This window comes from Aspergillus brunneoviolaceus (genome assembly GCF_003184695.1).
Source record: "Aspergillus brunneoviolaceus CBS 621.78 unplaced genomic scaffold BO95scaffold_60, whole genome shotgun sequence".
Lineage (NCBI taxonomy): Eukaryota > Fungi > Ascomycota > Eurotiomycetes > Eurotiales > Aspergillaceae > Aspergillus > Aspergillus brunneoviolaceus.
Genome location: NW_020290790.1, coordinates 107,455 through 127,348, shown reverse-complemented (window position 1 = coordinate 127,348; position 19,894 = coordinate 107,455). Strand labels below are relative to the sequence as shown.

The following is a 19,894-nucleotide window of genomic DNA, read 5'->3' as shown; positions in this document are numbered from 1 at the left end:
AAACCGAAATTCAACATGGAAAAGCTGCCAAATGAGATTCTACTACTTATTAGGGAAGAGAATATACAAGGCTTTGAGTACATGGATTAATTGCCTCTGCTTCTTGTGTGTAGGCACTGGCGTTCGTTATTTCTTTCTCATGTCTACAACGTGATCAGGTTGAATGAGAAGCAGATCAAGCCTTTCTTGGTATTGTCCAGAGTAACCCATCTATTGCGACGTCTATCGTCGCTTTAAACATCGAAGCGTCAAATACCAACTTTGAGGTCGCAAGGAATGATATTTCTAGCATCGGCAGCCGTATCGCAGAGATGGGCCAGTCAGCAGAAGGAACCACGGAATGGGAAGAGGAGTTGCTTAGAGGCGGCTGCGATGCATGGATTGCTGTTCTTCTGACATACTTGCCGAATCTTTCTGGTTTCATCGTGGAGCCTGCGTCACTTATCGGCAGATACATTCGCAGTATCGTGACACGGGCAGCAGCACGAGAGGCAGCCTTCACATCCATATTGCAGGAGCTCTATGATTTTAGTATCGTTCCATCCGACCAGTGGGTACCATCCCAGGCGAGCGATTACGTACCTTTCTTTAATCTCCCATCTATGAGACAGGTCACACTGTGGTGCGGATTGATGGACTCAGACAGCGGTGATACAATGCCTGGCCTTGGGTTCGAACGGGGGACTTTGCCAATCACTGAAATCGTGATAATGGGCAACGGAAGGTATGGCATGAGGGAACTAATAAAATCCTGCCAGAACCTCGAAGTCTTCGATTGGCAGCATAACGACATAGAATTGCTTGGGGAGTCGTACAGGAGATTTCGTCCCAGGGCATTCTGCACTTCCCTTTCAACCCAAAAGCATAGTCTGGTAGAGCTTAGACTTCACGGCCAATCATTCTATGGTATTGGATCTGATTTCGACGAAGATGATGACGGAGAGGCAGAGTCCGAGCTTGATCCTCCTGACAATTGGTTTGGCTCGTTAGCAGATTTTGTGAAGTTGCAAGAGCTACGCATGCGTGTTGTCAATCTCCTAGACTTCCGCTCCGAGAGCTTCGAGCCAAACAAGGCTTTGAAGAATATCCTCCCTGGAAGCTTAGAACGTATCTTCCTGCCGGAGTGCCACGCGGAGCATACCGATCGACTCCATCAGGAGTTGATGAAACTGTTCGCATGCAGGACGCAGAAATTTCCCCACCTCGGACTACTTATCATCGTGTGCAAATTTCTCAAGGAATTGGAACCGCCCACTGCTACTCGATGCGAATGTGTCCCTGATGCGCTTCAAAACTCATTTGTCGAGCCTATCAAGGCAGCTGCAGAAGGTGTCGAGGTCGATTTTGGGGCTGCTTACAAGCGAGACGTGAGTCAGCCCTATTTTTATGCCACGATTTGAAGGCAAAGAGTTAGCCTCAAGCCATCATTTACAGTATGGTCTTCATTGGATGCATGCATGCATGCATCCGCTTTTATGTTCTCTTTGTGTTGCGGCATGTTTTCAAATCTTGAGAAGCTTTTCATAGGTGGTTCTCATTTCTGTCACGAGTAATCCGCATGTTATTTTTGTTTACATTGAGAAATCTGAGTCGAGCTAGTTCCAACTTCATTGTACGCATAATTTCTCAAATGCTACTTTATCCAAAAGAGGGTATGAACAAATGTGCAGGTGCAGTACAGCCTCCCCCCTTCAAGGAAGCAGCCTGCGAGCCCACACAACAACAAGCACATCTTTGTATCTAACAAAAACAAATTCTGTCTCCACTTATCAGTATTTGATTCTCATTATCCTCCAATACACCCCAAAGAGATCATCCTATTCTCGAAGACAACCCCCAACCCAAACCCAAACAAAAGCAATTACCCCCCCCCATCCCAGAACACACCCTCTCAAGCGCATCACTCCAGACTCAATACCCAGTGAAATAGTAACCAAAGATCAGAAATGGAAGTGTCAACATCGGTACCTGATGTCCCATAACAAGATAAGTTCCGACTATCCCAACGTTAGTTACCACTTTCCCCCATCGGGTACGGAGCTGGGGTATGATGAGGTTCGGTAACCAAACCAGGTACGAGACGGGGTACTAGGTATCCTGTAAGCATACCTCACCAAGGTAAATACCCGCCGAAATACCGAACCGCAAGCGCAATGCACCAACACTTTACTTCCGCCTAGTAAGGGAAAATATATTTCAGGGTCTAGATCTACGGCTCGCAGGTACAGATAGATATCGTAGCGATTTGCCCGGTCAATTGGCACTACTTGACTGGGTTGGAAAACAAAACCTTGTGGTCAACAAATGCATGTCTCTTGGAACTTAGTAATGGTATTAAGGCTCAGTTAATCGATATGCCAGAGGTCCAATAAGCTGCAGCAACAATCGTGTCTACACCTAGTTGACTACCGTAATACTTTTCCCTAGATCTTCACCTGCATATAAGACACATACGCACAAGCACGCACACCAGACATATACACACGCGCAAGAAGAGAAAGATTCCATTCTGTGAATGAATCATATGTCCGAGACTTCGACACGGATACAGACCAACGAGAAGAAAAAATTATGACCCCCGGACAGAATGACATTGGTCATGACAATTTGGGTTCCTGGATGCGATGACAAACACGGCAAAGATAAAAAGGGGATTGAAGATCTTACACAAGCGGGAAATGAGAGAGCACCAGTAGAGAATCGGAGGCCGAGCAGCGGAGGCTGAAAAACATAAGAGGAAGAAAGCTCATGATGAAACATTTCAGCTGCAGTGTGCTGCACTTGCCACTATGACAGAACAAACACATCAAGCAGATTCGTGACTGTTATGGCTGATGAAGAGATATTGTCACTTGTATCCCCACAAGATAGAGAAGAACAGGGTGCTCAGACGGATTACAACGGTCAAGACATTCATAGGTACCACACAACGCACCCGTACGGCTGGAGGTAGATGAGAGATATAGACTGAGAAAAAGGAATAGGAATTGAAGTAATTCCCCAGGAGCAGAGAGAAGATGGACCGCAATTTCCCCCCGTGAAATCAAATTTGCTACTCGCTTAATAACGGACAAAACAGCTGCGATATTATGGCAGATTAGTTGACGCGGAAGGCGTCGAAAATAACTGTGCAAGAGCATTAGTGATGGTAGGGCATAGTAGGAGAAGAGGATCCGACTAACCTTCTTGGTTCCGGCGACAGCCACTGCCAATCCACATCAGAGTGTTCAAAAATGCGTAACGTTCATCTCCGGTCTCCATAGATAGGTTAATGCGATATTTGTACGTGTTCGGGTTAACACCATCAGCCACGGTCGGGTCGTTGACTTTGTCCAAAACGTCCTTAGAACCAGTCAACCATCCATTGGTCTTCACAATAATGTACGCAGGGGGGTCGTCGGCGGTCTGAAGCATATAGCTCGCTCGAAGGCTGGTGGATGACTCTTTAGTCACGATCTGAGAATCCTGTCCCCCAGGCTAGTATCAGGTTAGCATAATGCGAATGCCTTTCTCTGGCGCACGAAGTGTGTTTACCAAAATAATGCCTTTGCCCCATCGACCTGCCCATTGCCCTCCCACAAATGTCACCCAGTCACGCTGACCCCAGATACTCTCGCCCACAGCGACCTTGGGGTTCATCTTGATGCTCATGCGGAAGTCCAACTCGAGAGTAGGCGCGGGGATCTGCAGCGAGCGGGCCACGTCGCCCTCGGGGAAGGTGTGGAGGAGGTTGTTGGCGGGGATCGAGTCCTTCATGACACTGAGATAGGTGGGGCATTCCAGCAGATGTTGGCGTTGCCGACTCGTGTTCTTCGCGCGGACTTGCTGGCAGTATATGCATTGGACGGACAGACACTATAAGAAAGAGAAGAAGTTCGCGTCAGAACTTCCGTGCAGGCCGCGCGCGTGTTTTCGCTCGCCTATGAAACCCGGTGTGGGTCTTACCTTGTCTTCTTCCTTCGCACGGAACTCTACGAAAGCAGCATGCACGTCATCGAGGGGCGGGGCGGGGAGGTTGGAGGACGAGTTTTTCGGCTTGGACTTGGGTGTCGCACGAGAGGCCTGCTGCGCGGCAGCGGCCGTGGAGGTGGCCCCGGCAGGGCCTGACGTCGGCAAGGAAGCGCGTCCCTGCATGTTCTGCAGCGGCGTCTGCATCGGGGTGGCATGCGGATTGACACCGTTGGACATCATGGGTCCATTCGGGGTCGCGAGGGCACCAGGCCCTGGCCCAGCGCCGGAAGCTGTGGCAGGGGCGCCATTGGGAGTGGGAGGATATCCGTTGGCAGCACCGATGCCGTTAGTAGTGGATTGAGCGGACTGTGACTGAGCTTGGGGGTTGGTATGACGGAGGCCGGGACATTCGAGCAGGTGCTGCTTCTGACGCGAGGTGTTCTTTGCGCGGATTTGCTGGCAATAGATACACTGGACGGAAAGGCACTGCGAAGAGCAAACAAACAGAATCGTTATGTCAGTAACGATGACGGGTGCTGACGGGGGGGGGGGGGGTTAAGTTGGGTTGAATTCTGTTGGTAGGCGGGCGTTTGGAAATATTACGGGAAATACGGAAGTCACGCACCTTATCGTCTTCCTTGGCGCGGAACTCGACGAACGCCGCGTGAACTTCCTGGTCGACTGTCCGACCCATGTTCACGACAAATGGGGTGAATAAATCGATATTGGGGGGGTGGAAGGGAAAGAAACCACGCCTGATTTACAAGACGATCTCACAGGATCTCAAAAGGATGATTTAAAGGGAAGGGGAGGGTGGGAGGGGAGCGAAACGAGGGAGCAGGACGAGGACAAGGCAGCCAAAACTCGGGGGGTGAGCGAGAGTGAAAAGGAAGAATCAATGAATGTTTGACGGGACGGGAAGAAAGTGGAGGGAGGGAAGGGAAGAGAGAGGGAAAGAGAAAAGAAAGAGAGAGAGAGGAAGAGAGCAGGGGGAGAAGGACAAGACAAGACAAAACCAGAACGAGAACGAATAACGAGGACAAAACGAGACAAACTGACGGCAAGTGGCGGTTAATTTACGCGAACTCGTTAAAAACGGAACAAGACGGACGAGACGGACGAGACCTTACACCTCGCCCGCGTAATTTGGATCCTGGCATTCGGGTCGGGCTGGGATGGGCTGACTAACCAGTTAACAAACCAAACCACTCACCCGATCGAGTCTCCTCTTCGTAGGGTGGGAAAAATGCCAGTGCATGAAAAAAAGGTTCTTGCTTCGTTATCCTGTACTGTACCATTCATCTATCGTATCTACCAGATTCATCTAACCGGACGAAATAGAGAATGAACTGCATCAGCATCTAGACTCAAAGACAATCACCTCCTCTTCGCCCCCCTCAAACACGATCGACTCTAAGCCCTCTTCACAAAGTCAAAACCAAGGCTACAAGGCGGCAGGCTGACCGAGTCCACTTCCTTCTCTCCTAAAAATAAGCCGGTGTGCTGCTGCCAGCAACCTCCGGGGGTGACAGATCTAGATATGCAGTTTCTTCAACCGCAATTTGGCCTTTTCTTCGACCACGGTATATCCCAAGGTGTAGTAAATTCTGGCCTTACAGACCTCTGCCAAAAAAAATCGTTGTACTGGTAACTTACTGAACAGTACTGGCAATACTGGCAAACGAATACCACCTCCGGCTGTATCGAAGTAAGAGTAACATGACCAGACGGGTCCGAGCATATCATACCACCTGTTCCTAGCTTTACCACCGCGTTGGCCGTGTTTGGAATCCAAAGAACCAAACCAGGTATGGAAATGGGAAACTTGGAAGGGTATCTTGTATTGATCTATCTGACAAAACCGAGATCGAGATCGCATCACGCATCAAGATCTACGTATGCACCCTTTTTCTTGTGAAGGCTATCTATCCTTCTCGACGAGGGCTACGGCTTGCAGGATCAGATGTTGTGTCAGGACATACTGGGGGTTACACAGCCACCGCTAACCACGCGTGCTGCCTTTCCGTGTCTTACTCTGCTCTAAAATGCTGGACATTGAATTGGATTCCTCGTGTGAAGGGATGACACCGTAGGATGAGGTGCAGTGTTTCCATTGTTTACCAAGTAGTATAGAAGTCGTCATTTCGTCAGAACTATTGGTGATAACGGTGTCAAGCCTTAAAATAGATGGTGAAGACCAGCCTCGTAAGGTATGGAGTAAGCTGTAAGTACGCCAAGCGAAGGAACTGCTCCCCGGACAGCTGTCACATTCCCTCTAAACACCCCCCTTGTCCCTATTACATGCGGGTCTACTTGCTCATGTGCATTGACTTTCTATTTTTTTTGCCAGTTTATACTTCCTGCCTAACGCTGCCCTCGTCGTCGTCGACTGTTACGATTCGCTACCAAACCATCCATACATTCTTACCATCCATCAAACAAAGACCATCGACCCTTCTCTGACGCTATCCTTGAGTCATCACCAGCAGCTAATGATGAAAAGTCTGGGGAGACTCGAGCTTGCAATGTCATGGCAACAAGGATCTTATTGAGATGCTTTATGGCCGAAATCAATAATCAGAAGAAGAAGAAGAACTGGGAAAGAAAAGAGATATCGAAAAGAGTTGCAGATGGAAATTTCGGGTGAGACGAAGAACCACACGCGAACCACCATCTGTATGAGCATTAAATACCGTATTGTAAACACCATAGAAGCTGGAAAGATTACCACGAAAGATCGGTATAGAAAAGAAAAACAAGGGCAGTCTGATGGGAAGAGACAGGAATTTTAGAGACCATGTTGAACATAAAAATACAGAGTTTTTAGCAAGTACCGACTGCTGTCCGAATCAGTTGAGACAGCTGATGTGTTCACATACAAAGCGCACTCTCAGATCTCTGGCAAACTGAGATAGATCTCGCCATACAGGTAGAGTTCGCCATACTTTTCACCACCGAGATACTGTGCCTCATCTTGATGGACTGTGAGCAGACCTTTGGTAGCCAGAGCGAGGATGTGCATGAGACCTTGGGTAGCCACGATGCGAGATGTCTTGGCCGGGGGAAGAAGCGAAGAAAAGTGCATTGTTTGCTTGATACCACTAAAATGACTTGAGGATGGGTGCACCAGGTCCTGACCATCTCTCTCATCTGCACGAGCCAATGCTGCAATCTTAGCGGTGAGGAAGTCGAGGAAGTTCAGACTTTCCTGGTCGAGAGTGGACCTCTGCGAGTCATCCCCGTGGGTTGGGAGACTGGCAGAAGCATGCCTAGGTTCGGCCGCGATAGCTTCGACTGCGTTGTTACGGGCGACTCCACCGTGGTCTGCCTCATCTTCTGTGTGCAGGTATTGCGAGATGTCAAAGTCCTCAAACATATTTACATCCTCCGGCTCGTGACCAGGGAGCTGTAGGTTGTCAAGTGCCTCGATATCGAATGGAAAGCCACGTCCAGCAAGAGGGCTTGAGCTTGTAAGGCGGCTGCGTGGTCTCAAAAGACCCGTGTCAGAAAAGCCGCGGGATGAAAAATCACTAACACTTCCAATACCGGGGAGGATGTTGCGAGCAATGGATCCCTGTCGGGAGCTATGTATAGAGGCTGTAACATTCCATGGCATCTGAAAGGAGCCTTCATCATGGAGTACTGACGACGCATGGCGACCGATCTCAACATCCTGCAACATGTAGCTTAGTAGCCAGTCTTCTATACGAGGCAGGTAGACATGAGAGAACAAACCTGGTTCCAGAGATCATCATTGTTGGGAAACTCCATCTGATCAGCTGGCTGGCCATCATTCCTAGCTCGTACGCGTCTTCCGATATGTTCTTGTTCCTCATCTTCTATGGAGTCGTGAACACGCTTGGGACTCAGACTGGCAGCAGTCGCTGTAAGAGTGTTGTAAAGTTGCTCTCCTGAGAAGTATTGCAATGGATGCGTGGCATGAGACTTGCCTACTCCGTTCCCAACAGAGCCAATACCCTGACCATATACCCAGAAGGCCGCGGTCTTCTTCGATAGTGTAGGAAGTTTGTTCTTCAACTTTTGCTTCGAGGCTACCGCCATAAGTTCCACAAAGTTCTGGTTCAGGTGAGCTAGTTCACTGTTTCTTAGCCCTATCTGGTCATCCGCTTGTATCAACTTCGGGGCTCTTTGCTTCTGAGCCATTGACACTGCATGTGCTTCTGGGGCAGCCTCATCATCTAAAATCATGTCGGGAAAGGGTGTCGATCTGGCCGGCAAATGACCAGCATCTCGGGTGTTCTGCTCGGGTTTCTCGCCTATTTCGAGACCGTCCTCGATCATGTTAATCTTGAATAAACTCTGAGTTAGTACTGTGCCACATATAGTCATCCCGAAAGCTATACCTGATCATCCATGATGATATCTTCTTCAGCACAGACTCCAAGATCACTCATGATCCCCCTTTCGTGGTGGCTGTGAGCGACACTGTGTGATATACCCCCAACTTGCGGAGTTGCTCCCAGCTCAACAATGTTTCCGTCCTCGTCGAACTCGAAATCAGCTTGAAGAATCACACCCGCCTCTTCGTCGAGCGGAAAAGGTCTGACCCTTTCCGAAGCGATGCTCCTCGGACCATACTCAACAGTATTGGTATCCGAGGTGAAGCCCCCCAAGCCTCCCGCGCAATTGTCATCGGATGGCAGGCTCAATTGCAAACTTGTGTTCTGCGAGACAACCGACTGACTCAAATTGGGTGTCTTTGGCCAATTGAAAAAGGTCGGTGCGCTCTGGTCGACTTCAGTCAATGCATTGAAGCTCGAGAGGTCAAGGATAAGCTCAGGGAGGCTATCAGGCAGGAACGAGGGATCGTAAGGCAAGATGAGCTGCTCGGGCCTATAGAAGAGGGACATTAGCATCATACCATCGGTGATCAGAGGATTCAAAAATGCCCCTCTGCTACCCTCATTAATGGAAACGAGACGTACCTAGCCTTCCCGGCAGAGGCGTCCAGACCACCACCCGGTAGAGTCTTCAGCATTGTTTTCATTTTGTCATGCATGGCTTGGGCATCTGTGAGCGTATACCCGCACTGATGGCTGTAAACCCTTGAGACCCCGTATCTGGTAGTTGAGTGTCTTGTAAGCAAATGAAACAGCCCATACCCGGATCAGGACAGTGAGCGTCTTACAGAAGATTTCCCTGAAGCCTCAGTGCCATCGGTGCCCCCGGCTCCATGATGGCGCCGCACGCCTTAGGGACATCCACATCCAGTATAGTCTTTCTGTTCAGACGTCTGGTGACAGACTTCGAGCCCAGGGTTGCGACCAGCCTGAAGACAAGGTTATATTAGCCATTCAATACGTTTTGCAAGCGTAGACTCGACGCGTGGAATTGAAGCGAACCATATTGTCGCGACACCGTACTCGGGAGAAGTAAGTACTAGAAGAATGAAAATGCTTTAGCTAGTACGTGAACGTCCAGGGGTCAGAAGATCTACTCACTTTCATGACTATAGAACATTTTCGAACGAAGAGCTGTATGCTACCGGCCCCAATCCGCCTGCTGTGCGGCTGGGGTCGAGCACGCGAAGTCAAAGTAGAATTGGAGACTCCGATGCTGCTGAGATTAAGATCAGAGAGCAGATGACGTCCGACAAGGTCTTGTGGTGTGAACCCCGACAATTCTGGAGTGAGCTGTTCAGAGAGGTAAAGTCATTCGGGCTCGGGGATGAAGTAGAGGTGTGGGGAATACTTGTCTCTGGGAGAAGGTACCAGTCACTCAAATACTAGATATATGGACGCGAAGCTCGTACACGATAGTTACGCGTGTCTGAATGAGCAAGACACGCTCTCATGAGTGGTAGATTGATCGAAGAGACTTTCAGTATCGGCGTTGAAAAGGATTCAAGTGACGAGTCTGGGAGCGTAGGGTCACTCCGACTTTCCGCAACGAACGACTTTTCCAATTCTGCAGAGACAAGAACCGCAAGAGATGTGAGTATCTGAGCTTAAGAATATGTCTTATTGATGAAATGATTCGCCGCTGTCTATCGGGGATTGTATTAAGGAAGAAACATCCGAACCACCGTAGAGGAAGACGCCCGGCTAGCAAGTCGACAAGGAAGTGAGTACACCTGAGACCACCCGCATAAGATGAGAATAACTAAATCAACTTTTGGCGCTCCTCTGGCCAGCTACACTGCATTAGCACCAACTAGACGAGATACAATACAACAGCAATCGCTGTCCAGTGCTTTTAAGAGAAAAGGAAACAGGTTGAAGTAATTGCCAGGATCGTTCTATTCATAACCAGAAGACAGTAGATGAAAAATAGAGACCAGGAGAAAACCATGGAATATGAAGCAAGAGATAAAGTGTTTACTGATATCTCCGACCCATGGCAACCCGGGAAGATGCACGTGGGGTATGGGACATGCAAAAAGATCAAAACTCGAAACAACATGAGGCTATACTTCCTCGGGATTAAGAAGAACGGTTTTCCTGCATTCGAAGGATTATATACCTACCCTTCGACTAGATGGATGTTACATGGTGCTTTTAAATAACAAGTGCAAACGACCTAATCAAGGGGGATGCCCTGGTATTCGCCGTAGCCAAGGGCAAGGTTCATGTTCTCTGTACACGGAGTGTTAGCATCGTTCTTTGAATCAGGAAGGCCATTAGTTCAGGGCTCCTTACGCAGACATTGAGTGGCAGCGCCCTTGAGCAGGTTATCAATGGTAGCACACACAACAACACGCTTGCCGCTGGAGTGAACGGCAAAGCCACCAACCTCAACACCGTGGCGTCCGGCAATGTTCTTCACCAAAGGGGGCTCGCCAACGATCTTGACGAGCTTCTCACCAGCGTAGCGCTCCTGGTAGATGTTGCGGATATCGCGAGAAGTCAACTCCTCCTTGAGGGGAATGCTGATGGTTTGCTGGACCAAAGTTAGCCAATGAAGAAGGAACAGAAGTAGGAGCCGAACGTACGTGGATACCCTGGAACCAGACCGCAACGTGGGGGATGAAAGCGATGCTGGCGCCAAGTTGCGAGCTGATCTCCTTCTCGTGGATGTGATCAGTCAAGCTGTAGGGAATTATGTTGTTCGTAAGGTTCTCGACGTCGTTCTTAGGGCTGGGTTTGGTGCCAGCACCAGAGTAGCCGGAAACGCCGAATACAGTGGGTTGTCCACCGAGGTAAGGGACAAGAGGAGCGATTCCAACCTGAGCAGCAGTCGCATAGCATCCAGGGTTGGCGATACGGGTAGCCTGGGCAATCTTGGAACGGCTGACCAGCTCAGGAAGTCCGTAAGTCCACTTCTCATCGAAGCGGTAGTCGGCACTGAGATCAATGATCACATTGCCGGTCTCGGAACCCTGGTCGACAGCATCGACGAAGGGCTTGCAGACACCGTTGGGGAGAGCCATGACCCAGCAGTCAACATCACCGTTGGCAGACATGCGCTTGACATCATCGGGGCTGAGGTTCTCGTAGATGATCTCACGCTTGTCATAACCCTGCAACTTCTTGCCAGCCAGCTCACGAGAAGAAACATGACGCAGGTCCAAGTGAGGGTGAGCATTGATCAGGTTGATCAGAGCCTGGCCAGTGTAACCGCGAGCTCCAATCAGAGCAACCTTGGAAGGGCGGGTGTTGGACATGTTCTTCTCTCCAAGAGGGGGGTTGGGGTTGGTAGTGGCGTAAGTCCTGAAAGCCTGCACAGGAACGGTAGGGCGAGTCGAGCGAGCAGCACGGAGAGCGTTGCTAGTCGAGGAGAAAGCACGTCTTTGCTCAGTAGAAGCGCCGCTAGCACCGAAGCCCTTACCGATGTGGGTAGCGGCCTGGGCAGCACGATGCAAGCGCGATTCGAGGTTAATGTCTCCGAACATCTGGCGGCCGTGCTCGTTGAATTCCTGAACAAGCTGCTTGACCTCCTCACCGCTCTCAACCCCGTACCAGAAGAGGACTTCTCCCTCACGGCTGAGACTGCCATCGGCCTTGTCAAAGAACCAAGTCAGGTTCTCATCGTCCTCCTTCACAGTCCAGACAAGCTTGGGGAACTCCTTCTTGATGGCGGCGAAGACGTTGTCAGCTACGTTGGTGAGCCAGCCGGACTTGGTGATGGTGAAAGTAGCCAAGTGTGCCAGCGAAGAGGTGGCATCTTTCTGAGGGGGCAACACAACAGCGAGCGCATTCATGGGCTCATCGTAATAAGCCTTGAAGTCGCGCTCCTTCAAGCCCTCAACATAGCGATCGACAGTAGCGCGGGCGTCCAAGCCCTCACGATCGCGAACGAGGACATCCTTGAGCTTGTCCAGATCCTCGAATTCGGACAGGGAGGTCTTGGTGTGGACCTTGTTGCCTCTGCGAATCAAGGTACCGGCTCCGGAGTCGGTGAAGAGTTCCTTCTGCAGGTCGGCGGGGTGGATGATAGCAACGCTAGAAGTGCGAGGAAGGTCGCTGAGGAGATCCTTCATCTCCTTGATCTTCAGACGAGTGCCGTGACGCACCCACCACTGAGTCATCAGGTGATCATACTCCTCGTCGAGGTTGATCACGGAGATCTTCTCGCCAGTGTCACCGTTAAATAAGCCACCCTTCTCCGCCAAGTAGACGATCTTGAGGGGTTGAAGGGCACGCGCTAGCTCACCAGCCGCGACATCAGCATTGACATTCAAAACTTGACCATCGGGCGTCTCGGCCATGGAGGTGAGAATGGGAAGGCAGCCAGCCTCAATGGCAGACTCAATGGGCTTCTTGTTGACACCATTGATCTTTCCGACCAAGTTGTACTTCTCCTTGTCCAGGTAGTCGGCGGTGAAGACGCCGGCATTGAGCGGGCGGGCCCGAACACCCATGCGCTCCAGCTCCTCAATCAGCTTGAGGTTCTCCTCGAGGAACAACTTTCTGGCCAGAGCCAGGGTCTTTCCGTCCGTCACGCGGATTCCATCTTCGAATTGAGGCTCCACTCCAGCATCCTCGAGCATGCGATTGAGCTGAGGACCAGCGCCATGGACAACGATGGGGTAGAGGCCAACGTGGTTCAGGAAAGCGAGGGCGGAGGAGAGAGTCTGAAGGTGTTCGGTGATGATAGCACCGCCAACCTTAATGACGGCAAATTGCTGTTGGGAGACGGAGGTGAAGTGGGAGAGGTACTGCTGGACCTCCCGCTTGGAGCCGATGTTGCTCAGCAACTGAACGACCGTGGAGCGGGTGGAAGAAAGCTGAGGATCGGTAGCACGAGAGTATTGACGCCCTTGCAACAATGGAACGGCAGAAGCTTTGAGTGAGTGGCGGGCAGAGGGGGAGCCGATTCTGGCGCGAGAAACGGCGAGCGGTGCGGAGAGCGCGCGGAGGGGCTTGCTGGGGGAAGCTCTCCGCACGGCAGTGCGAAGGGAGAACATCTTGCCAGCCAACATGCGGCAGCTTTTGCGCCTACTCGAACAGAAAAGTTGAGGGGGAGGGGGAGAAGCCCGAAAGTTTGAATAAAGCAGTTAAATTTAAAGACGACTGTTCGAGGGAGGAGGAGGAAGAAGGGAGGGGGGGGAGGAGGAGAAGAAGAAGAAGAAAAGTGACAAGGAAGAATGAGTTAAAAGGTTGGTTGTGTGGAGGGAGCCAATTCGGGTGCAGCCAGGGAATTTGCCGCAGGCTCCAAAGAGTTTTGATGGTCGAGATGGTAAAAGTGATGATCGGCTACTTGTCGGAGCGGGCGTCTTCCATTTTCTGCAATCGGCCGGAAACCTACTCTTGACTCACGCAGGTTGGTAAGTAGTAAGTTAGTCGGTAGATCGGAAGTTGGTTTAGTTGAGTTAGTGCCCACTCCGGGAGGAATCGTTCCCTCCTTGCAAGTACTTAAGATAAAAGAGTAGAGTTACATCTACATCAACTCGCGACCGGACCCCCTTCCTACGTTCCCCCCTTTTATACTTGCCTTTTTCCCTACAACCATTGCTGGAAAGTCCTAATCTTTGGGTAAGCTCGGAATTGAGGGAAATTCGAACGAGCCAGTGGAATAAATTGCGCAAGGAAGCGGCGCCGCACAACTGCCCGAACAACTTGCCCTTGGCCCTGCGTGCGTGCGTGCGCGCTGCCACTGCGACTGCGACTTTCGGAGCTCCTCTTTCCCAGCATGACTCACCACATCATTCATATTATTAGTTAGGTGAACTGATTGATCCAAGACCAAACTACGGATACGGCAGGGCCCCATTCTGGTTCCCATGAAATTCTCATAGACAAGTTCCAGCAGTTCCCAGCGATCCCAGCAATCACAGGCTCTCAGCATTATACACCTAGCAACCCACCCCCCCCCAACATCCCAGGCCTGCTGGCAATGCTTGCCCTTCCGGTATCCATCCCCACACGTAATGAAAATTGCAAAATGGAGTCTTGAAACGTCCCGGATCAATTTCCATCATACAATAATAATTCCTGGGAATCGTTATCTGATCTTACTAGCCACCCACTCCCCTCTCCCTAGCGAATCATTGCCATCAATGCTCTCTGGAGGCTGGAGCCACTGCCCGCAGTGCCCCAGCGCACTTCCCTTTTCAAGTGCCATCTCCATCAGTGTCTCTCAGACTCTGGTTCTCTTTCGTTATCTGATCCTCCCTTAACCGAACACTCCTCCTAGGCTGGTCACTGGCCACCTGTCCTTCATTATGGGTACTTTTCTTATTGTATGGTCCACAGCATTCCGTCCCCGCCAAAGCTCTTTCTCCGTTGCTTCGGAATCACGTGTGGGTGGTGCGATTCGGAACTTTCAGGTTAAACAGGCTGGATCCGCCATTGCATCTTTGGTTGTTTTTTTTTCTTAAATCGAAGTTTCATGGGGAATTTATTGTTGACATTCAGAGGCTAAAGAACGAAGGACACGCAGCAACACAACATCAAGCATACCCGTAAAGGGTAGCACAGGAGACGAAGTGAGAAAGACAAAGCGCACTGATATACTAGGACATGAGCGAGCACCAGAGTATCATTTACATCTTCACAGTCGATGGATTCATGTGGCATAGCCTCAAGACCCCAGAGCAGCCCATGGCGTCAATGGTGCGGCGAGGCAAGAAGACTTCATTCGTGAGAACAGGGATAGTTCGACGCCCGAGAAAAAGCAAGAGGTATTAGTAGCTGGAAACAAAAGCTTCACGGGCACAACACAGATAAACCAGGACCAAGTGAAAAAGAAGAAAAACGTCATCCATTCCCAAGACAATCATGACTGTCGCTGCGTTCGTAACTTATTTTCTGGTGGTGATCACTGTGGTTGAAATTAAGGGTTAGCGCATCCGGAAACCAATTGCCGAGTGGACGGCGGATCGAGGATATAGATGTAGATCTTACCAGTAGGGACGATAATCACTACAAGCAAAATGATAACACAGATGATCAAGCATACGCGCATCTTCATGTCCTTCCACCACATCTGTTTCCGCACCCGATTGGCGCCACGGCGGAAGCCCTGGGCTGATACTGCCAGATTATCGGTCTTATCCTGAAGCGAGTCAAGGCGCTCGCCACGCTCCGAGACCTTGAAGATGTTTGAGCGCATCGTGTCGACGGTTTCTTGGATTTTCTGTTCGAGGAAGCAGGCTCATCAGTCAGACAGCTCATTCGATAACGTGCAGTAGTCCGTCAGAGCGGACGATATGCCCAAGTTAAGGCAGCAACCACATTTTCTTGATGCAAAGCACCATGCAATCGCTCCCCAAGTACGCTCCGGAAGCATATCGCATGGAAAAGGGGCCCATCGTGAACTCACCTTGTCGATCTCCCTCGTCCGGGGGTCGCCATTTTGCGCAGCGGTAGCGCTGGGTCCGTTGGATCCAGACGGAATGTAAGGATCGTAAGGCTGCTCAGACATGGCTGCGATGCGCGATGTACTCGGTTTGTGTGTAGGAAACGAGACGTCGGGTCTGGTAGATCACCAAATTGCGGTGTTGAGGTTGATGAGCTCTTTTGTTTGTTCCTTCCGCAGGGGGTGAGGTGGGAGTCGTGGCAACAAGTCTAGCAGGTCGGCGTGCAGTCGTCTGGGGAGAATGAGAAATCGAATGTACTGCTTAGTCGTGAAAAGTGAATAGATTGTGAAATGATTGATGTAGTGGAGTAAGGTGGATGTGTTGCTGGAGGGAAGCTGACAAGGTGTGATGAATCGCCGCCCGCTGTCTGGAGATTACAGGCGTTTCGGGTCGGTCGGGGGGGCGGGCGCAACACGTGACCAAGCATTGGCTGGGAAAGACAGCCCGCCTCGCAGGCAGCTATTTTTATGCTAGAATGGATTCGAACCCAGCGCCCATGGAACAAAGAAGTCGCAAGAAGGGTGTGGTATTACAGTAACATGGTGTTTCCTCAAAGGGTTTGCGACTCTGCGAGAGGCCACATGCATATGCGACCTACTAGCCGACCACCTATCCAAACAATAATCAAACACAGTTGCTGTGACAGATCTACTTTACATACATGACATGCCACCGACTGGCTGTCTCTACGAACATGGACCATTGATACTTCCATTCATTCCCAGATTCGAACACAGAGACGACATCTTCCCGCCAAAGTGGCCCATTGGGCATCAGAAGTACGCCAATTGTCATGCCAAGTCATGTGTTGCTAAAGGAACGGGAGGAGGCTGGAAGCACCGTACCTTCAGCCTAGTGGCTATGCAGTGTTTCGCCCGCCGTCGGCTTCACGTGGCGATCCCTCGCGCTTGAATCCGAATCTGGAATAGACCGTGGACCCTACCAACCACTTAAGTATGTCAATCCTCAATAACGGTTGTTGAGATCTCCCATCATCGTCAATTTTTTTAACACATCTATGGTCAGGTATTCTTTGCAAGAATGCAAATCGTAGTAGACATGCTGGGATATGGCACGAGTTATGAAATACGTCACTTCCAGCACAACTTATCCTGCTGCATCGCCAGGTGTTCATATACCCCCGGTCGAAAAGCATACGTACTTGTCCTGCAGATAGATATGTACTGTACTGTACATGCATCACTTGGGGTATACATGATACTTTTGGGTACTGCGTGTCAAGCCCCAAAATATACCATGCTATGGAAAGAGAGAGCGGATTCGTGTTTGATATTCCGAAGAGTAGCTAGGCTGATCCGGAAGCTTCTCGTGGACACTTATAACATTAATCAAGTCACTGTATGGAGGCCCTGAAATACGCTGCTGATACCAATTTCGTAAATTGGAGTTATGGTAGCAATCCCACACCAACAATATAGCGAAGCACAATAAATTTGAGATCCCTCTACGATTGATAGTGGTCTGCCATAGTCTTCCTTAGCCCAATCCATGATCTCAACTTTAGCATCAGCAAAAGAATACAGATAGAGTGGATTTCCATTCAGTCGTTCACACATTAATGAAATGAAATATAATACAATATCGCCCATATAACTCCGCACACGCCTGGGTCCACGACGATTCGAGAGACTGCTTTTCAGTTTCCCCAACTTTCTTATATGGGGTATAAGTACATGGCGTTGTTGATAAGAGGAGAAGAACGCACTTCTCGTTTCACCAAAAACGACCGAGAGCCGGAGGCTTCATGATAGATCTTGCTTCCGTACTGATATCTTCTTTGCCTCTTATTTCCCACCAAGCAACTCCTTCCGCATTTCTTCTCTTTGCGCCTTGGCGTCTTCCTTCGCCTGCGTATTTCGTGTTTTCGCCTCCAAGCGTCTCTGTTCCTGTTGTTCTTGAGCGGCGATCCAAACTACACAACAAGAGGTGTCAGCACACCGCACAACGATGATTTCTCATTCAGCATCGGCATAGAGGAAGATCTCAACATACTATGCTTGTCAGACTTGGACCACTGCTTCAACTTGGTAACGTATTCATCGAAATCCCGTGCTCGTCGGTCGCCCTCTTCCAGACTCCGTTTCTGAAGGTCGGGGTTGTAGCGCTTGAACAATTCTTCGTCCGTGGGCCGGATGTATTGCACGAAGGCGGGGCCTCCCACGCAGCAGACGACACCGCTATTGACCGTCAGAAGCTATTCCAGACATAGTTGAAGTGGTGCGCTTGGGAACCCAGCTTACACTCCCAGCATCTTCAGCCAAGTTCCTGCACGAGACATAATGGCGAAGCGTTCGGAGGATGACTATCCGTCTTGAGCGATGATGTCAGACTGCTAAGCTTTCGGGGGTAGAGAGGTGCAGAGATGCCGAGTTCGCGAGACACTCCTCAAGTTAACTAGAATTGTTTGCGATCTTCGATATGCTTCTTCTCAATTGAGCATCAGTCCATCGTCATCCGCGCGCGCGGGTATCGGCAGACAGCGAGCGTGTGGCACAGTTTTGAGGCTAGTGCTCGTGGCTCAGCATGTGGCTGTGTCGTTATCCGCCAATCCCGACATGGGATTACACACCAATCGACAACAGGTTTTGTTGACTGTGATTTGCTACCAAAGCAACTAAGCCCATGGAGAGGAGCCTTGTTGCTCCACTTGGTATGTGGTTGACTGCCTTATGCCCTTATGCCTCCAACTCTGCAGCACACATTCTGCAGTATGGTACAGTCGGTTCTGATATTCAGCTCCAATCATGTCATGGCCTGGCAGGAAAGTATCCCGCACCTGCATCCTTGACACTCCAATGTCTTAGACATCTCTTTTCCATGTAACTATTTTTAAAGCATCAGGCCTTGGGGCATATCATCATATGAGTTTTTGATGCATGATCAGGCTCATAAACTTCAATTTCCAGTGCAAGCTTATCTTTAGTTGCCCCGAGCCCAAGATCAGAACCAAAAACTACCTACTATTTGTGATTTGAGCAGGGATAAATGCCGATACCAATGAAGATCTCCAGATCATCACCACCTTTACTAAGCTACACAGCTGTGCTGGATGATCACTGCAGTACTAGACAGGCCAAGGGTTGAAGAAAACTGGTGCCTGTGCCCCATGGCACTGATGGGGATTGTTTCTATCGGGCGTCAAGATTTGTGAAGAAGCCGGTGCCACAGTATAGCACGCAGAAAGACCAATAGAAGAAGTGCGAGCCCGATTACACTCCAGACGGAGACTTGTGCCGGGCCTTTGGATAGAGTATGGTAACCCAATCGTTCTGCTGGGGACAGGCGTAGTGGAGCAAAGGCACTTCTCACCGCCCTGTCGTTGGTTCTTTGCTGCCGCCTGAGGCTCGGCACGATCTGCTTGATGTCGAAAGCATCGACCCCTGACGATCGATGATGCTTTCTGCTCTTCGATCAGGGATCAATCATATCAGGGATTACTGATAGACATGCGTTGAATGTTGTGGGCTTAGGATTGAGTGTGCCCTTAAGGAGTAGTGCTCGGGGTCACTCGAGGCCGTTGTCGGGAATATCCATGATGTGTACCGCGACTTAATTATTTTTTCCCTTCTTCGGACCGACTGAAACGTCACAATTGTAGTTTGGTCCCTTGGTTAGCGCCATGCCAAGAAGTCATTGCACCCCAATCTTGCGGATTCGGTGACCATCAAAAAGAAGACCCATCTTCATCAACAACCGACTTTCCGACGCTGCCGAGACAACGCCCACCCTTAAGCGCGCGAAGGGCCCGAATGACATGAGAGAAAGGAGCAGTCATTGTCGGCCACAAGGGACAGGCTCAGTTAGTGGGACATGAGCGCAAGTATTGGCGGAACGAACGTGGGTCTTTCGAGCCAAAGGAGGGAGAACTGTTCCCCAGCGTCAGCGTCAGGTGCCGGTCAGCGTGAAACAAATCAGCTATGCGAGAAGAGTGGACTGCTATGTAAATTAAAGGAGACGAGGGATAATAGGTCCAAAGGGAGGAGGGGGGGGAATAAAGAGGATGATGGGTCATAAAAATCTTGAAAAGTCCGTTTCTATTTCCTTTCTCATTCTTTTCTTTTCTCTTTGAACGCTATCTTTGTTGCTAATCACCCCAGATAGAGATAGTGTAGTGGTCTAAATTACCGCCGCGGGCCATAGTCTTCCCCTCTTTTTTTGGGC

The 19,894-nt window shown here is 50.2% G+C and overlaps 7 protein-coding genes across 7 annotated transcripts; 2 read left to right on the top strand and 5 right to left on the bottom strand.

Annotated features, from left to right (window-relative positions):
• Nucleotides 1–311: 311 nt before the first annotated feature.
• On the top strand, nt 312–1,400 carry BO95DRAFT_434512 (uncharacterized protein; the record flags this gene model as incomplete). The annotated part of the gene is made up of 1 exon (XM_025585144.1): nt 312–1,400. The coding sequence occupies one exon, from the start codon at nt 312–314 to the stop codon at nt 1,398–1,400; it is 1,089 nt and encodes a 362-aa protein (XP_025439395.1).
• Nucleotides 1,401–3,097: 1,697 nt separating this feature from the next.
• BO95DRAFT_455498 (uncharacterized protein) lies at nt 3,098–4,645 on the bottom strand (the record flags this gene model as incomplete). Its single annotated transcript, XM_025588341.1, has 5 exons — nt 3,098–3,126; nt 3,183–3,477; nt 3,535–3,855; nt 3,946–4,437; nt 4,577–4,645. 5 exons carry the CDS (start codon nt 4,643–4,645, stop codon nt 3,098–3,100), a joined length of 1,206 nt encoding a protein of 401 aa, XP_025439394.1.
• Nucleotides 4,646–5,984: 1,339 nt separating this feature from the next.
• Nucleotides 5,985–6,455, top strand: BO95DRAFT_225088 (uncharacterized protein). The gene has a single exon (XM_025581225.1). The coding sequence runs from the start codon at nt 6,139–6,141 to the stop codon at nt 6,412–6,414; it is 276 nt and encodes a 91-aa protein (XP_025439393.1). The 5' UTR covers nt 5,985–6,138; the 3' UTR covers nt 6,415–6,455.
• A 386-nt stretch (nt 6,456–6,841) lies between these two features.
• Nucleotides 6,842–9,432, bottom strand: BO95DRAFT_503427 (Rad21/Rec8 N terminal domain protein; the record flags this gene model as incomplete). Its single annotated transcript, XM_025591085.1, has 7 exons — nt 6,842–7,624; nt 7,687–8,259; nt 8,316–8,805; nt 8,898–9,032; nt 9,101–9,241; nt 9,315–9,351; nt 9,414–9,432. 7 exons carry the CDS (start codon nt 9,430–9,432, stop codon nt 6,842–6,844), a joined length of 2,178 nt encoding a protein of 725 aa, XP_025439392.1.
• A 1,052-nt stretch (nt 9,433–10,484) lies between these two features.
• argEF (bifunctional acetylglutamate kinase/N-acetyl-gamma-glutamyl-phosphate reductase) lies at nt 10,485–13,418 on the bottom strand. Its single transcript, XM_025581224.1, has 3 exons — nt 10,904–13,418; nt 10,611–10,851; nt 10,485–10,547 (listed from the first exon to the last, which is right to left on the bottom strand). The coding sequence occupies exons 1-3, from the start codon at nt 13,331–13,333 to the stop codon at nt 10,492–10,494; spliced, it is 2,727 nt and encodes a 908-aa protein (XP_025439391.1). The 5' UTR covers nt 13,334–13,418; the 3' UTR covers nt 10,485–10,491.
• Nucleotides 13,419–15,097: 1,679 nt separating this feature from the next.
• Nucleotides 15,098–15,978, bottom strand: BO95DRAFT_225023 (SNAP receptor SNC2). Its single transcript, XM_025581223.1, has 3 exons — nt 15,676–15,978; nt 15,258–15,489; nt 15,098–15,174 (listed from the first exon to the last, which is right to left on the bottom strand). Exons 1-3 carry the CDS (start codon nt 15,775–15,777, stop codon nt 15,155–15,157), a joined length of 354 nt encoding a protein of 117 aa, XP_025439390.1. The 5' UTR covers nt 15,778–15,978; the 3' UTR covers nt 15,098–15,154.
• A 1,283-nt stretch (nt 15,979–17,261) lies between these two features.
• On the bottom strand, nt 17,262–18,021 carry BO95DRAFT_484427 (uncharacterized protein). The gene is made up of 3 exons (XM_025590344.1): nt 17,974–18,021; nt 17,726–17,910; nt 17,262–17,645 (listed from the first exon to the last, which is right to left on the bottom strand). Exons 1-3 carry the CDS (start codon nt 18,009–18,011, stop codon nt 17,518–17,520), a joined length of 351 nt encoding a protein of 116 aa, XP_025439389.1. The 5' UTR covers nt 18,012–18,021; the 3' UTR covers nt 17,262–17,517.
• Nucleotides 18,022–19,894: the final 1,873 nt, after the last annotated feature.